The 18,032-nt window shown below is 37.6% G+C and overlaps 1 protein-coding gene across 1 annotated transcript in view; it reads right to left on the bottom strand.

The window, feature by feature from the left end:
- Positions 1-327: 327 nt before the first annotated feature.
- The window catches only part of vps37a (VPS37A subunit of ESCRT-I), a 52,162-nt gene continuing 34,457 nt past the window's right edge, over positions 328-18,032 (bottom strand). The window contains exons 5-12 of the mRNA XM_039750930.1: positions 12,541-12,754; positions 11,422-11,492; positions 11,127-11,254; positions 10,782-10,840; positions 5,982-6,050; positions 3,603-3,746; positions 1,000-1,095; positions 328-629 (exon numbers count right to left, since the gene is read on the bottom strand). Coding sequence (XP_039606864.1) covers positions 1,015-1,095; positions 3,603-3,746; positions 5,982-6,050; positions 10,782-10,840; positions 11,127-11,254; positions 11,422-11,492; positions 12,541-12,754 — 766 coding nt within the window. The 3' untranslated portion in view covers positions 328-629; positions 1,000-1,014. The remainder of the gene's footprint in view (positions 630-999; positions 1,096-3,602; positions 3,747-5,981; positions 6,051-10,781; positions 10,841-11,126; positions 11,255-11,421; positions 11,493-12,540; positions 12,755-18,032) is intronic.

Below are 18,032 nucleotides of genomic sequence, written 5' to 3'. Positions count from 1 at the left end.
AGTTTTTTGGAGAGAAATTCCTCAAATGCCTACCTTTTTCTGCATCTAGATGTTAATTATTGTTCACCCTGGAGAGTGGGAAGAAAGTCAAAAAAGAAGAATCTACCAATTTAATTACTAAGGAGTGTCTTTATGTAAATTTTATGAGGTTTATTAAAATGCACAAATATAAATAGGATAACTAAAATAAATATGATGCTATTCAAACTGGAATGCTGTACTTGTCCAGCTGACTAGACATGCAAGTTCAGAAAATCTGAATTTGGAGAAAAAGTACCTTTGGATTAATTAATCTTCGTTCATTTAAAACAAAAAAGACTACATAAATGGTTTCTGAATATTTTATTATCTAAGAAATTAGATAATACAGAATACATTATATCTTTGATTATAATAAAGTCTATTAACGTTATTTTAAATAAAGTACTCCCCCAATATAAGGGCCATTTAAATAATACCACTTCAAGTAATTTTGAGGTCATAGCCCACAATGCTCAAAATTGCAACTGTAAGATGAGTAAAGTTCTGTCTAAACTAGAAAATAAAGACATGGTACATCTTCAGCTCTGTCCAGGAAGTGTGCTTCTCTTCTGGTTGGAAATTCCAGTGGCAGTGCAAGAAATGACAACCTGCAAGGACAAGAAAATGAATGTTGCCTAAAAATATAAGAAGGTATCTGGGGATTTTAAAAGGTTCTGACCTGAACCTTTCATTTGTTGTCTTGAACAAGCAGATCACTTTAAAACCAAGTCTGGCCATACGTATGACAATAAGGAAACAAAATAAAAATCAAGAGAGCACACGAAACTCGAACATTAAAGCTGTCCATTTCTCGAAAGATAAAAACTGTGCTCATCTTAAATGAAATCACACCAGTGCTTTGAAACTCTTTTTCTTTCCAATATTATAATTTTTTTACTTTAATATATTAAAAAAAAAAGCTGTTAGAACTGATCTTGTCTGTTTGCAGAAGAGATATCTTGACTCAAAGCTCCTTACCTGGGTATGTTCATTTCATAATGGAGCGTGGAACTGTTCATGGGCCATTATTAACTGCTGCATCTTTTCTTCTTTTGCTCGTCTACAGTGACAAAGCTTGGAACCGGGGACAGAACAAAATGATGATTACTACCGTATGGTTCACATACTGCTGATAACTTACTTAAACAAAGATGTTTTATTAATTGATAAGGTTACTGCAAAACACATCAATGTGCAAGAGAGCATAAACTGAAAATGAGACGTTTAGGCATTCTAGACAGGCAGATAAGCAGATGTTGCCATAGACATGACTTGTTAGTTTCAATCTCAGGCCTAAAAGCAGATAAACCTAAAAATAACTGAACTCCAATGAAACCCATTAAAAATTAAACTTCTGATTTTCAAATGACCTGTATACTTTTTTTTTCTTTTCTGTAATATTTTGTGTTACTAAATTCCCCAAATAATGATTAATAAAGTTCAACTTGACCTATCACACTAAAGTATGTAACCAGTAAGGGGAGAAAATAGAAGACTGAAGTTAACAACTTAGGTTACTAATTGAGTTAACAAAAACAAAAAATAAAATGTATTTTTTTTTTCTTTTTATAATTTATCTATAGGAGATGCTGGTGCCCAGAGGGACTGGGCGGTCTCATGGTCTGGAATCCCTACAGATTTTATTTTTTTCTCCAGCTTTTGGAGTTTTTTTTGTTTTTCTGTCCACCCTGGCCATTGAACCTTACTCTTCTTGATGTTAATTAATGTTGATTTATTTTGTTTTATAATTGTGTCTTTCATTTTTCTATTCTTTAATATGTAAAGCACTTTGAGCTACTGTTTGTATGAAAATGTGCTATATAAATAAATGTTGTTGTTGTTGTTGGTGTCCTACCTAAATCAAAACATTAGATGCGTAAAATGACCAGCACTCATTAAAGGAAGACTCCACTCAAAACAATAGTTTATGTTACTTACACAACACAGTTTGTAATGATGGCTGAGAAAAAAATTTAACCTCACGTTTTCATGGAGACCAGAGATAATGTTTATGATAGGATGGGAGCCTATGGTGATGAACACTGCACCACAGCAAACAATATCAAAAATGTCTATGAAAAAACCTCATGTTATTCATTTCGCATAATTAACATGTCAAGTCATCCAGTCATACGCTCACACCATGCAAAACACATGCATTTTTGGGCCAAAATATTATTAGGTAAATTCTCCTGCAAAATGAATGCAGTCCACAAACAGAAAGTCAATTCAAATTGGATGACATGTTTTAACTGAAGACCCACCTCTCCCCCTACTTCATCGGTCAAGAGTCCTGTCTTCAATTCATTTTTGGGTGGAGTGTTCCTTTAATAAAACCTCCTAGATTTTTCAAGGAGTCTGCAATTTATGGATGTCCCTGTGCCTTGTGAACATGCTGAAGAAACTGTCGGCCCATCAGACAAGTGTTTGGCGACACCAATGCTTCCCTGAACAGCTCTTTAAAAAATATGAAAAAGGCCTAACAAAGGGTCTACCGTGCTATGTCTTGATGTAGGAGGTCTCAGCACCTCCAGCATCTCCTACAGGTAAGTCATGTGGGTTTATTCAATTTCATTTTCCATTGCTGCTTATTTGCTCATAGCATAAGAACAGTACAGTTTAAACACAGACAGTAAGTCTGCCAGTTTGTAGTATTTTGTAAACAGGCACAAATCTCTGAGATGACTCTTCATGTTAGAATCAATTACTTCTATCTGTATTTAGATGAAAACGACAGATTGAATGGATTTGTTCTTCTACTTAAAGTCAAAACTGAAACTCTAATCAAATCATTAAGATTCCACAGAAATGCACAAAAGGTCTGCACGGAAAAGTAAAAACATAGCAGTATTTAAAGAAAATGAAAGAACGGAAGCCACCTGGTAAACCTGAAAGATAACAAATAGTTGAAAGATTTCTATGAGTGAATATGTACATTTAATAGTTTGCAGATAACCCTCTGTAAATTAATGTCAACTCAGCAATGTACAATGTAACTTCGGCATTATAAAAACAACTTTGTTATACAGCCTTGCTATTTGAGGCCAAGTAAATGTAAAATGCTGTGCTATACATAGTTCTCTTATCAAACCAATTTACAAAATGATTTTAGAAATTATATTTTTATGTCATTAAAAATAATAGCACTTCTTGTTCTTTTTCAACATTCAAAAATTTGATGAGGAAGTAGTCACTATATTGTTCTTCCTCACATTTGACCAAGTAATTAAGGCCAGTATTCAACTTACAGTATTGCATGGAAGCAAAATTCCATGTTTTTTTCCTTAAACAACACTGAACATTTAAGCGCCAAGGCTTTGGTTCAAAAATCAAACTACTTAATAACTAATAGCATCAATATCCATCAATAATGTAATGATAGTCTCAGCACAAAGGAATTGTACATACTACAAAAATCCCAGTAAGACTTAAAAAGGCTGCTCAATGTGATTTAATATCCACCTGCAAAACTGGGTGTGGGTAGCGCTTTGAGTACTGAGAAAAGCGCTATATAAATGTAATGAATTATTATTTTAATAAAATCAGACTTTTTACTAATCAAGTAAAGCAAAGGTACATACAGTTCTTTTTTCCATAAAGCTAGTCACGAAGTCATCAATTTCAGTTTTTCCCTCCAGAAACCCTTCTGCAATATCCTCAGATTCCTCTTCTGCTTCATGAGCTGCTACCTTTAGCCTGGCCTGCAGGGCACTAAGACTGCAACTCTGTTTAGTAATAAAAAATATGATACTATATATATATATATATATATATATATATATATATATATATATATATATATATACTGTACATCCCTTTGTATGTATCAAACATTAGATAAATACAGCAAATGTACCAAATTTAAAAAAAAAAAAACCAGGAGAGCTGAAAATTGTGAATACTGTTCAGCCTGGGCAAGTCAAAAAAGGCGATTTGAGATCCTGTTTGTTCACCAGACTAAGCTGAGACTGTTTTTATTACTTTGTGACATTTTAGAACTTGAATAAGCATTAGCACAATTAGATTTGTTGTAGTGCTCCGTTTTCTGCATGACAAACTTCAACTTTCGGTATGCAGAATTTCAGATAGAAGACAAATTAATTTCCAAACCTTCATGTACTTAACAACTAGTACTCAACATGAGGCTCACACCACACTCTTCACAGTCACAGCTTATATGTCTGAGAGAAACAAGACATAATGTGCAACACAAAGCAGTTTCCAGAGACGCAAGCATCTGCAGCCAATTTTGACTGCACCAGTATTCCAGGTCCTCTACATGTGTCTCCCATCACAGTCTCAAGAGCATGGAGGAGATACCAGGAGAAAGGCCATTACATGAGGAGAGCTGGACAGGGTCATAGAAGGGCATCAACCCAGCAGCTGGACCGGTATCTGCACCTTAGAGCAAGGAGGAACCAGAGGTGGACTGCCAGAACCCTGCAAAATGTCCTTTTGCTGGCTACTGGTGTGCATGTTTCTGACCAAACTGGCAGGAAACAGATTCGTTGAGGGTGGCATGAGGGCCAGATGTCCTCCTATAGCGGGGTCTGTGCTCACAGACCCTTGTAGCTCAAACAGCATTCACCAGAGAATACCACAACTGGCAGCGCCACCATTGGCATCCTGTTCTCTTCACAGATGATAGCAGGTTCACACTGATCACATGTGACGGACGTTAAAGAGTCTGGAGACTAGTTTGGCAGTGGGTCAGTGACGGTCTGGAGAGGCATATCCAAGGGGGGACGGGCTTGTGCACACAGACCTCCACATGCAAGGCAACAGTACCCTGACTGGTGTTAGGTACCAGGATGAAATCCTCAGAGCCACTGTCACACTTAACGCTGGCGCAGCGGGCCCTGGGTTCCTCCTGGTGCAGGACAATACCCAGCTTCATCTGGCAAAAGTGCATAGGTAGTTCCAGCATGACAAAGCAATTAATGCCATTGACTGGCCCACACAATCCCCAGACAGTAAACCAAAATGAGAACCTCTGGGACATTACAGATTAGTGCATCTGATGCTGCCAAGTAGTGCACAGACTGACCAGGAACTCATTGATGTCCTGATCCAGGTCTGGGAGGAGATCCTCCAGGACACCATCTGCTGTCTCATTCAGAAAAAGCCCAGATATTGTCGGTCTGCATACAGGTACAGTACAAGCCAAAAGTTTGGACACACCTCCTCATTCAATGTGTTTTCTTTATTTTCATGACCATTTACATTGGTAGATTCTCACTGAAGGCATCAAAACTATGCATGAACACATGTGGAGTTATGTACTTAACAAAAAAAGGTGAAATAACTGAAAACATGTTTTATATTCTAGTTTCTTCAAAATAGCCACCCTTTGCTCTGATTACTGCTTTGCACACTCTTGGCATTCTCTCGATGAGCTTCAACAGGTAGTCACCTGAAATAATTTTCACTTCACGGGTGTGCCTTATCAGGGTTATTTAGTGGAATTTCTTGATTTACCAATGGGGTTGGGACCAGCAGTTGTGTTGTGCAGAAGTCAGGTTAGTTGGACGATCATTTATTTTTCAACAGGACAATGACCCCAAACAACACCTCCAGGCTGTGTAAGGGCTATTTGACCAAGAAGAAGAGTGATGGAGTGCTGTAAATGGTCATGAAAATAAAGAAAACACATTGAATGAGGAGGTGTGTCCAAACTTTTGGCCTGTACTGTATGTGGGGGCCATACACACTACTGATTCACATTATGATTTGCCGTGATTAAATTCATGTAAGTTGGATCCAATTGTGATGTCAATTTTTGACTTTGATTTTCGGTGTGATGTTGAATCCAGCTGTCAAGGGGTTGGTTTTCCAATGACCGTTGTTGCATTATTTTGTTCTCAATGACTTGCACGGTATTACTTGGTAAAGATTTTCCACTTAACCATTTTGTTCATCAAGATTGAGCAGTGTAATTTTTATATATAATTTTTGCTTACCTCACTAAGTTCATGTTGTCTCTGCATTTTCATTTCAAAGCCAGATTTCATCTGGGTTAACTGTTCATACTAAAAAAAATATATATATATTATAATGAAATTTCTACAATCATACTCAGATTACGAACGCAACTAATACTGATCAAATGCAGTTAAACAGCATTAACAGCATTGCTGGCAGCACATTATAAATTAACCTTATCATGAAATGGACACAGGTCTTGAAATCTCATGGTATGGTATTCTAAAAAGGATTTTTTTGTATATTAAATTTCAGAAAAATCTTTCATAGCTTGAATATTTCCTTTAGTATTCTTAAAGGGGAGATATTTAGAATTTTCTTGAGTCAAACAAAAACAATACTGACCTGAATGAAAACACAAGTTAGACTTCTAAATTATATGGTCTACAACATTTCAGTATTTCTCTTTGATATAAAGATTTTCCACATATAAATTCTGAAACCTTATACTTCTGAATGACAAACCAAAAATATAACTTGTCTAGAGCCAAACCAATAAAGTCTGGGAATCTGAAACCTACGTTGTTTTTTCCCCAAATAATATCAAAGAATATTAGGAACCCCAAAAAGCTTAACAATTCAGGCTTGAATCCATTCCTGTAAAATATTTAGCATTCCCCATGCTCTTCTTATGGAAAGATATTTAGATGTTTCTGACGTCAAATGCAGGAATCCCATATAACAAATATGACCATGATAAATGCATCTAAATAATCAATTTATATGTGAAGATTTCCACGAAATATCTGTAAAAGTTAAAAATATATTGCATTTTTAAATCATTTTCAATGTTTTTGGTTTGGAAAACAGCAAAGCAACACATGAAGTCAAACCAAAGGCAAAGGCACCATTAGCAAGTTAAGAATGAATATATAAATATGAAATATTTATTTCTAATTTCCTTTCATTACCACAAGGATGCCTCATAAACAAGGAAGGCATGCTCCTTTCAATTAAAAGTTGTGCTGCTTTAAAGCGGACATATTCTGTATGTTTTAAGGGTTTTCATTCACCTATGGACCCTGGTCCCCATTAGCCCCATTGTACGGTGCAAGAGCAGTCAAAGTATTCTTAATATTTATAAAAAAATTATATATTCTAAAGTAAAGCATTATGTGGCAAATGAATGTATACAATGGTTGTGAAGAACTAACTTTGATTTATAAAACACCAAACACATCCTTTAAATAAATTATTCATTTTAATAATGTTTTAGATTTTTGTCACTCTTAGGTCTGCATTAGGGAGATATTAAGATTTATAAAATGATGTTTTATTAGATAGGTGAACAAAGAAATATAAATCCAGTTGAACATTACTCAGCGATATGTGAAAATACAAAATTTTTTCTTTATTTTTAAATGAGTGTCACTACCTTTAAAATTATATCTGAAAATGAATCTGCCTCGAAGAAAATGACCTAGAACAACAGGCCATAGTTGCACAGTATTTCTGATACATTTGATTAACTGACAGCGATATAACCAAGTACTTTTCTATATACAATATATTTGTGTTTTTTTCCCCTCCTTTTATCAACCAGGGATTAATATTATTAGTTCACTCAAGCTCCTTACTCTGAAATGTGCTAGATACAACTGGCGATGAGTATTCTTGCTTTTCCTAGTGACTGACCTTAACCTTTGCTTGATGGTCATTGGAAAACAATTTTACAGAAAGCTGTATTCGTTTGAAATTAAAGAGGTAATTAGTAGGGATAATGGGTATATTGGGTATACTTTCTCCTGTAGCACATCTTGTAAAAATAGTAATGTCAATCAAATTTGAATGTAATGCTTTAATTTCAAATATTATACTGTCACCAGGTTTTGGAGGGTTTAGATCAAAAGCAATATACACTGAATCATGGTTTAACTTATTATTACATTCAAGTCATTCATTTCAAGGCTCTATCCAGGGTCCGCTGCTCTTCTCAATCTACATGCTTCCGTTAGGTCAGATTATCTCAGGTTACAACGTGAGTTACCACAGCTATGCTGATGACACACAGCTGTACTTATCTATAGCACCTGATGACTCCGACTCTTTCGATGCACTAACACAATGTCTTACTGGTATTTCTGAATGGATGAATAGTAATTTTCTCAAACTAAATAAAGAGAAAACTGAAATTTTAGTAATTGGCAATAATGGATTCAATGAGGTTATCAGAAATAAACTTGATGCATTAGGTTTAAAAGTTAAGACGGAAGTAAAAAACTTAGGGGTAACCGTTGACTGTAATCTGAATTTTAAATCGCATATTCATCAGACCACTAGGACAGCATTTTTTCACTTAAGAAACATAGCAAAAGTTAGACCTCTTATATCACTGAAAGATGCTGAGAAATTAATTCACGCTTTTGTTTTCGGTAGACTAGATTTCTGTAACGCACTCCTCTCAGGACTACCCAAAAACATAAATCATTTGCAACGAGTGCAGAATGCAGCTGCTAGAATCCTAACTAGGAAAAGAAAATCCAAACACATTTCTCCAGTTTTGATGTCACTACACTGGTTGCCTGTGTCATTCAGGATTGACTTTAAAATACTGCTTATGGTTTATAAAGCCTTAAATAATCTCGCTCCATCTTATATATCGGAATGCCTGACACGTTATATTCCAAATCGTAACCTTAGATCTTCAAATGAGTGTCTCCTTATAAATCCAAAAGCTAAACTTAAAAGAAGTAGTGAGACGGCCTTCTGCTGTTATGCACCTAATATCTGGAATAGCCTGCCAATAGGAATTCACCAGGCAAATACAGTAGAGCACTTTAAAACACTGCTGAAAACATATTACTTTAACATGGCCTTTTTATAAGTTCACTTTAACTTAATACTGATACTCTGTAGGTTCAATTCATCATAATAACTATTCACAGTGGCTCCAAAATCCGTACTGACCCCTACTCTCTCTTCTGTTTCTTTTTCCGGTTTCTTTGTGGTGGCAGCCTGCGCCACCACCACCTACTCAAAGTATCATGATGCACCAACATTGATGGACTGAAAGCTAGAAGTCTACGTGACCATCATCATTAGGTCCTTCCATGAAAACCCTAAATACAAAGAGGACTGTTTGATTTATGTTAGGTAGATTGCCCAGAGGGGACTGGGAGGTCTCTTGGTCTGGAACCCCTACAGATTTTATTTTTTTCTCCAGCTTTTGGAGTTTTTTTTTTGTTTTTTCTGTCCACCCTGGCCATCGGACCTTACTTATTCTATGTTAATTAATGTTTATTTTTTATTGTGTCTTCTATTTTTCTATTCATTTTGTGAAACACTTTGAGCTACATTTTCTTGTATGAAAATGTGCTATATAAATAAATGTTGATTGATTGATTGATTCAGCATTGATGTGTACAGGCTGCACATTTACAGTACAAGGCCATTGCAATGAATCCAACTTTTAAGCACTGAGTGTAAAAGAGGTTAAAAGAAGTAATATGGTGAACTATGCACAATGTCTAACTTACCACAGCACGCAGTGTCTCCTGGCTTGCGTTGCATAAAACAGAAAATGGGCATTATTTCTGCCCTGCTAGCCAGAGCATAGCAACATATCATAGTCTGACCTTTAAGGGGACACGGCAGTTCTCTGCAATACTGCACGTATTGAACAACCTAGGGTTGGCCGCCCCAACCCTGCTCTTCGAATGTGTATTTATATAAGCACAATTGACATTCCAAGAGAGAGAAATATACCACAACCTTCTTCAATCTCAAATTTATTTTATATCGCATTGCGAGGAGTAGAGCGGCACGGAGGTGCAGTGGTAGCACTGCTGCCTCGCAGTTAGGAGACCCGGGTTTACTTCCTGGGTCCTCCCTGCATGGAGTTTCCTCCCACAGTCCAAAGTAATGCAGATTAGGTGCATTGGTGATTCTAAATTGTCCCTAATGTGTGGGTGGGTGTATGTGTGCGTGTGCACCCTGCCCGGGGGTTTGTTTCCTGCCTTGTGCCCTGTGTTGGCTGGGATTGACTCCACCAGACCCCAGTGACCCTGTAGTTAGGATATAGCGGGTTGGATAATGGATGTGTGCGAGGAGTAAGGAGAAGCCAACAGATTAGGAAGTACTGTGTGTACCCAAGGACATAGCTTGCTATGCACATTTTCTTTCAGATTCACAAACATTTTCCTCAACTTCTAGTAGCAGCCTACATTTGCATAAAGCAGCTGTCCCATTTCTCTGTGGGTTTTCAGCCACAGCACTCAGTCGTAAAAAAGGATGCAAATGCTCTGTTGTAGGGTAGACAAATTGATTCACAGCAGGACACAATTACTCTAGTCCACATGATTGAAACAGCTGTTTAACCTCTGTCCGCAGACGCAGACACACACACACACACTGTCTAAAACACACACACACACACTGTCTAAATACATATCCTTCATGAAAAGTGAGCATTCTGCATGATGCTTTGTCAGAAGTAAAAGGCTATGCAATTAGATATTCGTGTATCCGTGAAGCATTCTGTCTACTTAAGATATGTATATCCTAACTGGTATTCTCTAATTATTATTTATTGCATATTTCATAGTACCCGACTAAAACTGCATTACTAAGCCAACAACAAGGGGCAGTTCGTTTCTGTTCCAATCCCCCAAATTAATAAAGGGTTTTTCTTAAATTGTGCTTCTGTATTCTGCATAAAGTGTACTGGAGGAATGTTTGTGAGCATGTGGCGATAGCTATAATGCTGTAACGTAACAGCACTAAACTGGGCAGCATTAAGATGGATATTACTGTTTAAAACACTACAAGAAATAACTTACTTTATATAAAATGTCCTGCCTTCTCCCATCAAGCTGTGGTTCAAGTTGTAAATTCTTTTCTACAAACAGATGACAAAAATAAGAACAAACCTTTTACTACAATCAGAAATTAGTGGTCATCCATTTACATCAACCAGATATCTTCTAAGATTCTTATGATCGATCTAATTTATACAGGATAGACAGCTAGATAGAAATAAAAACTGTTTCAAAACCTTAAGACTATTCACACAAAGAAACACTTTTTAAAATCTATTTGAAAAGGGATTTTTACCTTTTGTAACTTAAACCAAATGACAAGCATACCATAATATATTTAAAAAGGTGCAAGTCGGATATACTCACTTGCCATATCTATAATGCTGTTGACCAATTCTTCTTTGTCTGAAGTAATTTGTTTTAGTTGAGGCAGGTTTACAAAATGTTCAAGGAGAATATCTTCTTGATCACTCATTTCTTTTAATTGATTTAAACTAAGTAAAATGAAATATAAAAAATAAATTAACATCGCCAATCACAGAGGTTGTAACACTTTGAAATAAAATAAACATGTAGCTTTATTTGTGGAACAGGACACTTATTTTTCCCATTTAGATTGACAATTTTATCCTGGATAATTACAACAGTATAAATAAAATACCTCAGATTTGACAAATCTGGGAAGGAGTCAGGAATTTCAGGCATCTTGTATGCATATCCATTTAGACCAGTCTATAATTAAAAAAAAAAAAAAAATAGAATACATAAGTCAAAAATGCAGCTTTTATATAATGGAAGTAAACTCCCAATGCCTCCTTTAGCATAGAAAAACAAAACTATAACCAGTTTTTATACTAAGTCCCATTTTGAAAAAGGAATTTTTCCCATTACGGTAGTAGGGTGCACAGACAGCCTTTAAAGTTTTATAAACGGATATAAATAAGACTAGAGGTCTTAAATGTTTAAAAGCAGTACTATTGAAGTGTGCCTTACCCCCTGCATCTCCCATATAATTTGAATGTGTCAAGCAACGCTGAAGATATAAAAAAAGAATCTTAGCTAATATTCAGTGTTCAGTGGAATGATGGAGTAACCCATGCAAGTTTTTATGTAAAGTGTTCTGCTTACACAAGAGAAAAAAAAATCACTAATATTTTATTTTTAATTATGACTAAAATAATTATAAAGAGCACATTTAAAGCACAACAGTATTAGGGCACACCATATTTTGTCAAACATAAGCTCACAAACCTATGTGACATTAAAGTTCATAAGAGTTAGTATAAACTGGTTAATTTTTGGGCAGCATGGTGGCGCAGTGGTAGCGCTGCTGCCTCGCAGTTAGGAGACCCGGGTTTGCTTCCCAGGTCCTCCCTGCATGGAGTGCATGTACCCCCGTGTCTGCGTGGGTTTCATCTGGGTGCTCCGGTTTCCTCCCACAGTCCAAATTCATGCAGGTTAGGTGCACTGGCAATCCTAAATTGTCCCTAGTGTGTGTTTGGTGTGGGTGGGTGTGGTGTTGTGTGTGTGTGTGCCCTGCCTGGGGTTTGTTTCCTGCCTTGCGCCCTGATTGGCTCCAGCAGAACCCCGTGACCCAGTAGTTAGGATATAGCAGGTTGGATAATGGATGGATGGATGGTTAATTTTTAAAAGAGAGGCACAATTAAATTACTTTACCTGTAATGGCAATGGTACAGTGCAAATATATAACATTATTATTACTTATTTCTTTCTGACAAAAAAAAAAAACCCAAAACATTCAGTTTAAAAGATATATTACCTGCATATCAGCAGTTGGAACAGATAGTGTGTCGGTAATGAGGTTACTAGTAGTTGACCGGCTGGTGTTAGCTGGTGATGGAACACTGTCTGGGGCTGGGACTTGTACAGATGCTGGCGTAACTGGTCGGGAGAGGTCTTGAAGGGGGAATGTTGGGACAAAATGAAAACCAGGTGAAGAGAATGGAGGAATTCCAGATGGATTATTATACACACTATAATAAAAAGAGAAAAAAAGTTCTTATTTTGTTTAACAAATGTTTAAATGAATTATGAAGTTTATATAAATAAAAAAAAAGGCTGATTAAAATATTTTCATGAACTTTTATAAAATATAAAGGGGGTTTCAAACTGTGTTATTTTGCATAAGTATTGTTTATATATATATATATATATATATATATATACTGCTCAAAAGAATTAAAGGAACACTTTTTAATCAGAGTATAGCATAGAGTCAATGAAACTTATGGGATATTAATCTGGTCAGTTAAGTAGCAGAGGGGTTGTTAATCAGTTTCAGCTGCTGTGGTGTTAATGAAATTAACAACAGATGCACTAGAGAGGCAACAATGAGATGACCCCAAAACAGGAATGGTTTAACAGGTGGAGGCCACTGACATTTTTCCCTCCTCATCTTTTCAGACTGTTTCTTCACTAGTTTTGCATTTGTCTATGGTCAGTGTAACTACTGGTAGCATGAGGCGATACCTGGACCCTACAGAGGTTGCACAGGTAGTCCAACTTCTCCAGGATGGCACATCAATACGTGTCATTGCCAGAAGGTTTGTTGTGTCTCCCTGCACAGTCTCAAGGGCATGGAGGAGATTCTAGGAGACAAGCAGTTACTCTAGGAGAGCTGGAGAGGGCCATAGAAGGTCCATAACCCATCAGCAGGACCAGTATCTGCTCCTTTGGGCAAGGAGGAACAGGATGAGCACTGCCAGAGGCGTACAAAATGACCTCCAGCAGGCCACTGGTGTCAATGTCTCTGACCAAACAACCAGAAAGACTTCATGAGGGTGACCCAAGGGCCCCATGTCCTCTAATGGACCCTGAGCTCACTGCCCAGCAGCATGCAGCTCGATTGGCATTCGCCATAGAATACCAGAATTGGCAGATGCACCACTGGTGCCCTGTGCTTTTTACAGATGAGAGCAGGTTCACCCTGAGCACGTGACAGAAGTGAAAGGGTCTGGAGAAGCCATGGAGAAAATTATGCTGCCTGTAACATCATTCAGCATGAGCAGTTTGGTGGTGGGTTAATGATTGTCTGGGGAGGCATATCCATGGAGGGTCACACAGACCGCTACAGGCTTGACAAAGGCACCTTGGCTGCCATTAGGTATCAGGATGAAATCCCTTGGACCCATTGTCAGACCCTATGCTGGTACAGGACAATTCCTGGCCTCATGTGGTGAGAGTATGCAGGCAGTTCCTGGAGGATGAAGGAATTGATACCATTGACTGGCCAAAACACTTTCCTGACCTAAATCCAATAGAACAACTCTGGGACATTATGTTTTGCTCCATCCAATGCCACCAGGTTGCACCACAGACTGTCCAGGAGCTCAGTGATGCCCTGGTCCAGATCTGGGAGGAGATCCCCCACAACACCATCTGTCATCTCATTAGAAGCATGCACCGATGTTGTCAGGCATGTATACAATTACACAGGGGCCATACAAAGTGCTGCATACAATTTTGAGTTGCTGCAATTAAATTTTGGCAAAATGGACTAGCCTGCCACATAATTTTTTCACTCTGATTTTTGGGCGTCTTTGAATTCAGGGCCCTGTAGGTTGATCATTTTCATTTCCATCAAAGGATGTGGCATCCTTTCGTTCCTAACACATTACCCAGTCTATATCAGTATAGATATCCAGGAGGATTTCTTTTTCCCATCGAGATCTGATGTGTTTTCAAAGTGTTCCATTAATTTTTTGAGCAGTTTATATATATGGCAAAAATTCTTACCTACTGTATTTCTGAAGAAATAATCAAAATAAGAATTCACTGAGTAAAATATACTTTCAAGGTTTAGAAAATGTACAGATAAGCATTAGCAAACAGCAAGAACATCACATAAAATTACAGCTTAAATTAGCATTAAATACATATTCACTACACAATATATGTTCAAGATTAAGTTCAAATACACTGATCAAAAAAATTAAGGGACACTTAATGACACCAAGTCAATAAAGCCTCAGGGATATCAGTCTCTCCAGTCAGGAAGCATAAGTGATTGTGAATCAACTTTACCTGCTTTGGTGCAAATGAAAGTGACAACAGGTACACTAGAGAGGCAACAGCCAGACAACCTCCAAAAAAAGAAATGGCTTTGCAGGTGTTGGCCACAGAAAACTGCTCTCTCCTTCCTGACTCATTATTCTCTAGTTTTGTAATTTGTTACTGTCCTTGTCACTACTGGTAGCATAAGATGGTACCTGTAGTTGATTCAGATTGCACAGGTAGTCCAGCTCCTCCAGGATGACTCACCAATATGTGCCATTGCAAAAAAGTTTGCTGTGTATCTCAGCACAGTCTTAAGATCACAGAGGAGATATCAGGAGATGGGCCATTACACAAGCAGAGCTCAACAGGGCTGTAGAATGGCATCAACCTAGCAGCAGGACAGGTATCTGTTCCTTTTTGTGAGGCCAGAGCCCTACTAAATTACCTCCAGTTGGCTACTTGTGTGCAAGTTTCTGACCAAACTGTCAGAAACCAACTCTATGAGGGTGGCATGAGGGCCTGACATTCTCTAGTAGGACCTGTGCTCACAGCCCATCATCATGTAGCACAATTGGCATTCGCCAAAGAATACCATAACTGGCAGCTTGACCATTGGCTCTCTGTTCTCTTAACAGATTATAGCATGTTCACACTGAGCACATGTCCCAAACATGAGTCTGGAGACGCTGTGGTGTTATGCAGCCCGCAACATCAAGCATGACTGGTTTGGCAGTGGGTCAGTGATGGTCTGATGAGGCGCACAGACATCCAAGTGCTAGGCAACGATACTCTGACTGCTGTTAGGTACTAGGATGAAATCCTCAGAGCAACTGTCAGACCTTACGCTGGTGCAGTGGACCCTGGGTTCATCTTGGTGCAGGACAATGTCCGGCCTCATGTGGTCAGAGTGTGTAGGTAGTTCCTGGATGATGAAGGCATTAATGCCTGATCCACACATTCCCCAGACCTGAATCCAATTGAGAACCAAGTAGCTCCACAGACTGTCCAGGAGTTCACTGATGTCTTGATCAGGAACATGTCCGGATAATTTCGGGAGTGCATACAGGAATTTCAGGGCCATACACACTTCTCAGTCACATTATGAGTTGCTGTCATGAAATTCACGCAAGTTGGAACAGCCTGTGATTTCAAATTTTGACTTTGATTTTCTGTGTGAAAATCCAGCTCTCAATGGGCTGGTGATTTTGGTTTCCATTGACCATTGTTGCATCATTTTGTTCACAAGGAATTACACTATATTACTTTATTTCATTCATCGAGATCCAATGTGTGATTTATGTGTTCCCTTAAAAAAAAAAATAAAAAAATAAAAAATTAAGAGTTATACATTGTTACATATGTGTAAATGTAGCTACAAGAATACAAAGACCATTAAATGACCTGATGACTAAAATGTGACTGATGTAACGGTTAGAGCTGTTGCCTCACAATCCCAGACAGCCGAGTTCAAATTCTAGACCCATCTTCATATGTGTGAAATATACATATCCACCCCATGTTTAAAGAGGTTTTAAAAAATTGGTCTCTCCCATACACAAATATCTCAAAGACATGCGGCTTACACCGAACGTCAAGTCTGAACTTGTTACATAATAGACATACAGCAGGCGTCAGTGAGTCTGTACCCTGGTTTCTGCTTTACACATGAAACTGGCAGGATAGGCAACTTCCTCACGAACATGGTAATATAACTGGCGCACAAAAAAAGATCAATAAACTTTCAATGCATTACAATTTGAAGAAGAAAACTAGTAATACGACATCTATAAAAAACTGGTGGATATTATTTGTTAACAATTACCTATTTTGCACATGTTTTATCTAAAAGTATCAAACTATAAAAAGTCCTTGTGATGAAATTATATTTAAAAGCTGTAAGATATAATCCACAAAAAAAAAAAAAAAAAGACAAGTGTCTGCATATCTGTCTGGTTGCTAAAGATAGGGAGAAAAAATGCAAAAATAGGAAAAAAAAAAACAGGAGGGTCCAAAAAAAAAAAAAATTAAAAGAAAAATACCACATAAGGGTCTAAAAATAAGAGAATTACTCTTATTGGCCTATTCTCTTGTCCGACATTGTATGTGAGCAACAGCAGCGTAGCACCCACATTTGTTGCAACAGTTCAGACCACGTGAACAAGTTTGTACATCTGTAATTAATGACTGATATCTTCATGTGGTGGCCAATGGTTGAGTGAAATAATGATAAATTGACACAAATTTCGAGAGGAAGTGGTGAAAATAGGTGGCTCTATCCAAAGAGGAAAAAGCCATTGCCTGTGAAAGGGATAGTTTGTGTACTATTATACCAGACCAAATGGACAACTCATGTATCAAATAAAATCTATTTTGATTACTTAAGATTCCAAGCCATCTTAGACAGAACAGCACTGCATGCACTGTGAAGTAGGAATGCTACATCTGCATTACTACACCACCCCATGTTAAAACATCTTTACTGAACTTAAAAAAGTTTAACCTGATTAAAACAAATGTACATCTATATAATCTGTTCAGTTGTTGTCACTTAACTGCACTTGACATGAGGGCGGAATCCATCTCTGTTACAACCTGTCTCACGATAACTGAAGCACACATGTATACAGATATAGCAGCTGCAAGCAGGCAATATCATTGCAAAATAACACAGTATATTTTAACTGATAAGAAGAGGCTTCAGTGTAATGAACAAAAAGTAATTTTAGTTAGAAACTACTTTTAAGAATATGTTCACCCAAAATTTACAATCAATTTGTCATAATCAAAACACGCATAGTGTCACAGTCACTCCATATACTCATTCCAAACATGCTGGGACTAAAGTGAAGACCACTATAAGCAGGACTGAGAATTCCAGATGCCTCTGGGCCTGTCTAGTTCTTTTTGCAGGGAGGAAGTGGTGCACTGGCCAGGATGACTGTAAAATACAGCTCGACACCAGGTGTAGCCACATACCTTTAAAGGTAATTGAAATGAGAGTATAACCACCTTCCCTTTCAATCACATCATCATTAGGTAATATGAAACAGGGCAAAATTAGGTGAATCACAGTTCATCAATCAGAAAAGTGAAAGAAACTCTACCTAAAAGATGGCTCCAGTCATTCCAGCAGCAGGGGTGAAATGAGAAGGACAGGTGTTGCACATACTACACACTATAGGACAAAGTGGTACAGCACTCCTTTCTTTGATGTGGCATGTGAAATGTTTGCTGTAGCTGCAAACCTGCCCATTC

The sequence above is a fragment of the Polypterus senegalus genome, chromosome 4 (assembly GCF_016835505.1).
Source record: "Polypterus senegalus isolate Bchr_013 chromosome 4, ASM1683550v1, whole genome shotgun sequence".
Classification (NCBI taxonomy): domain Eukaryota; kingdom Metazoa; phylum Chordata; class Cladistia; order Polypteriformes; family Polypteridae; genus Polypterus; species Polypterus senegalus.
This window is presented reverse-complemented; position numbering and strand designations above follow the sequence as displayed.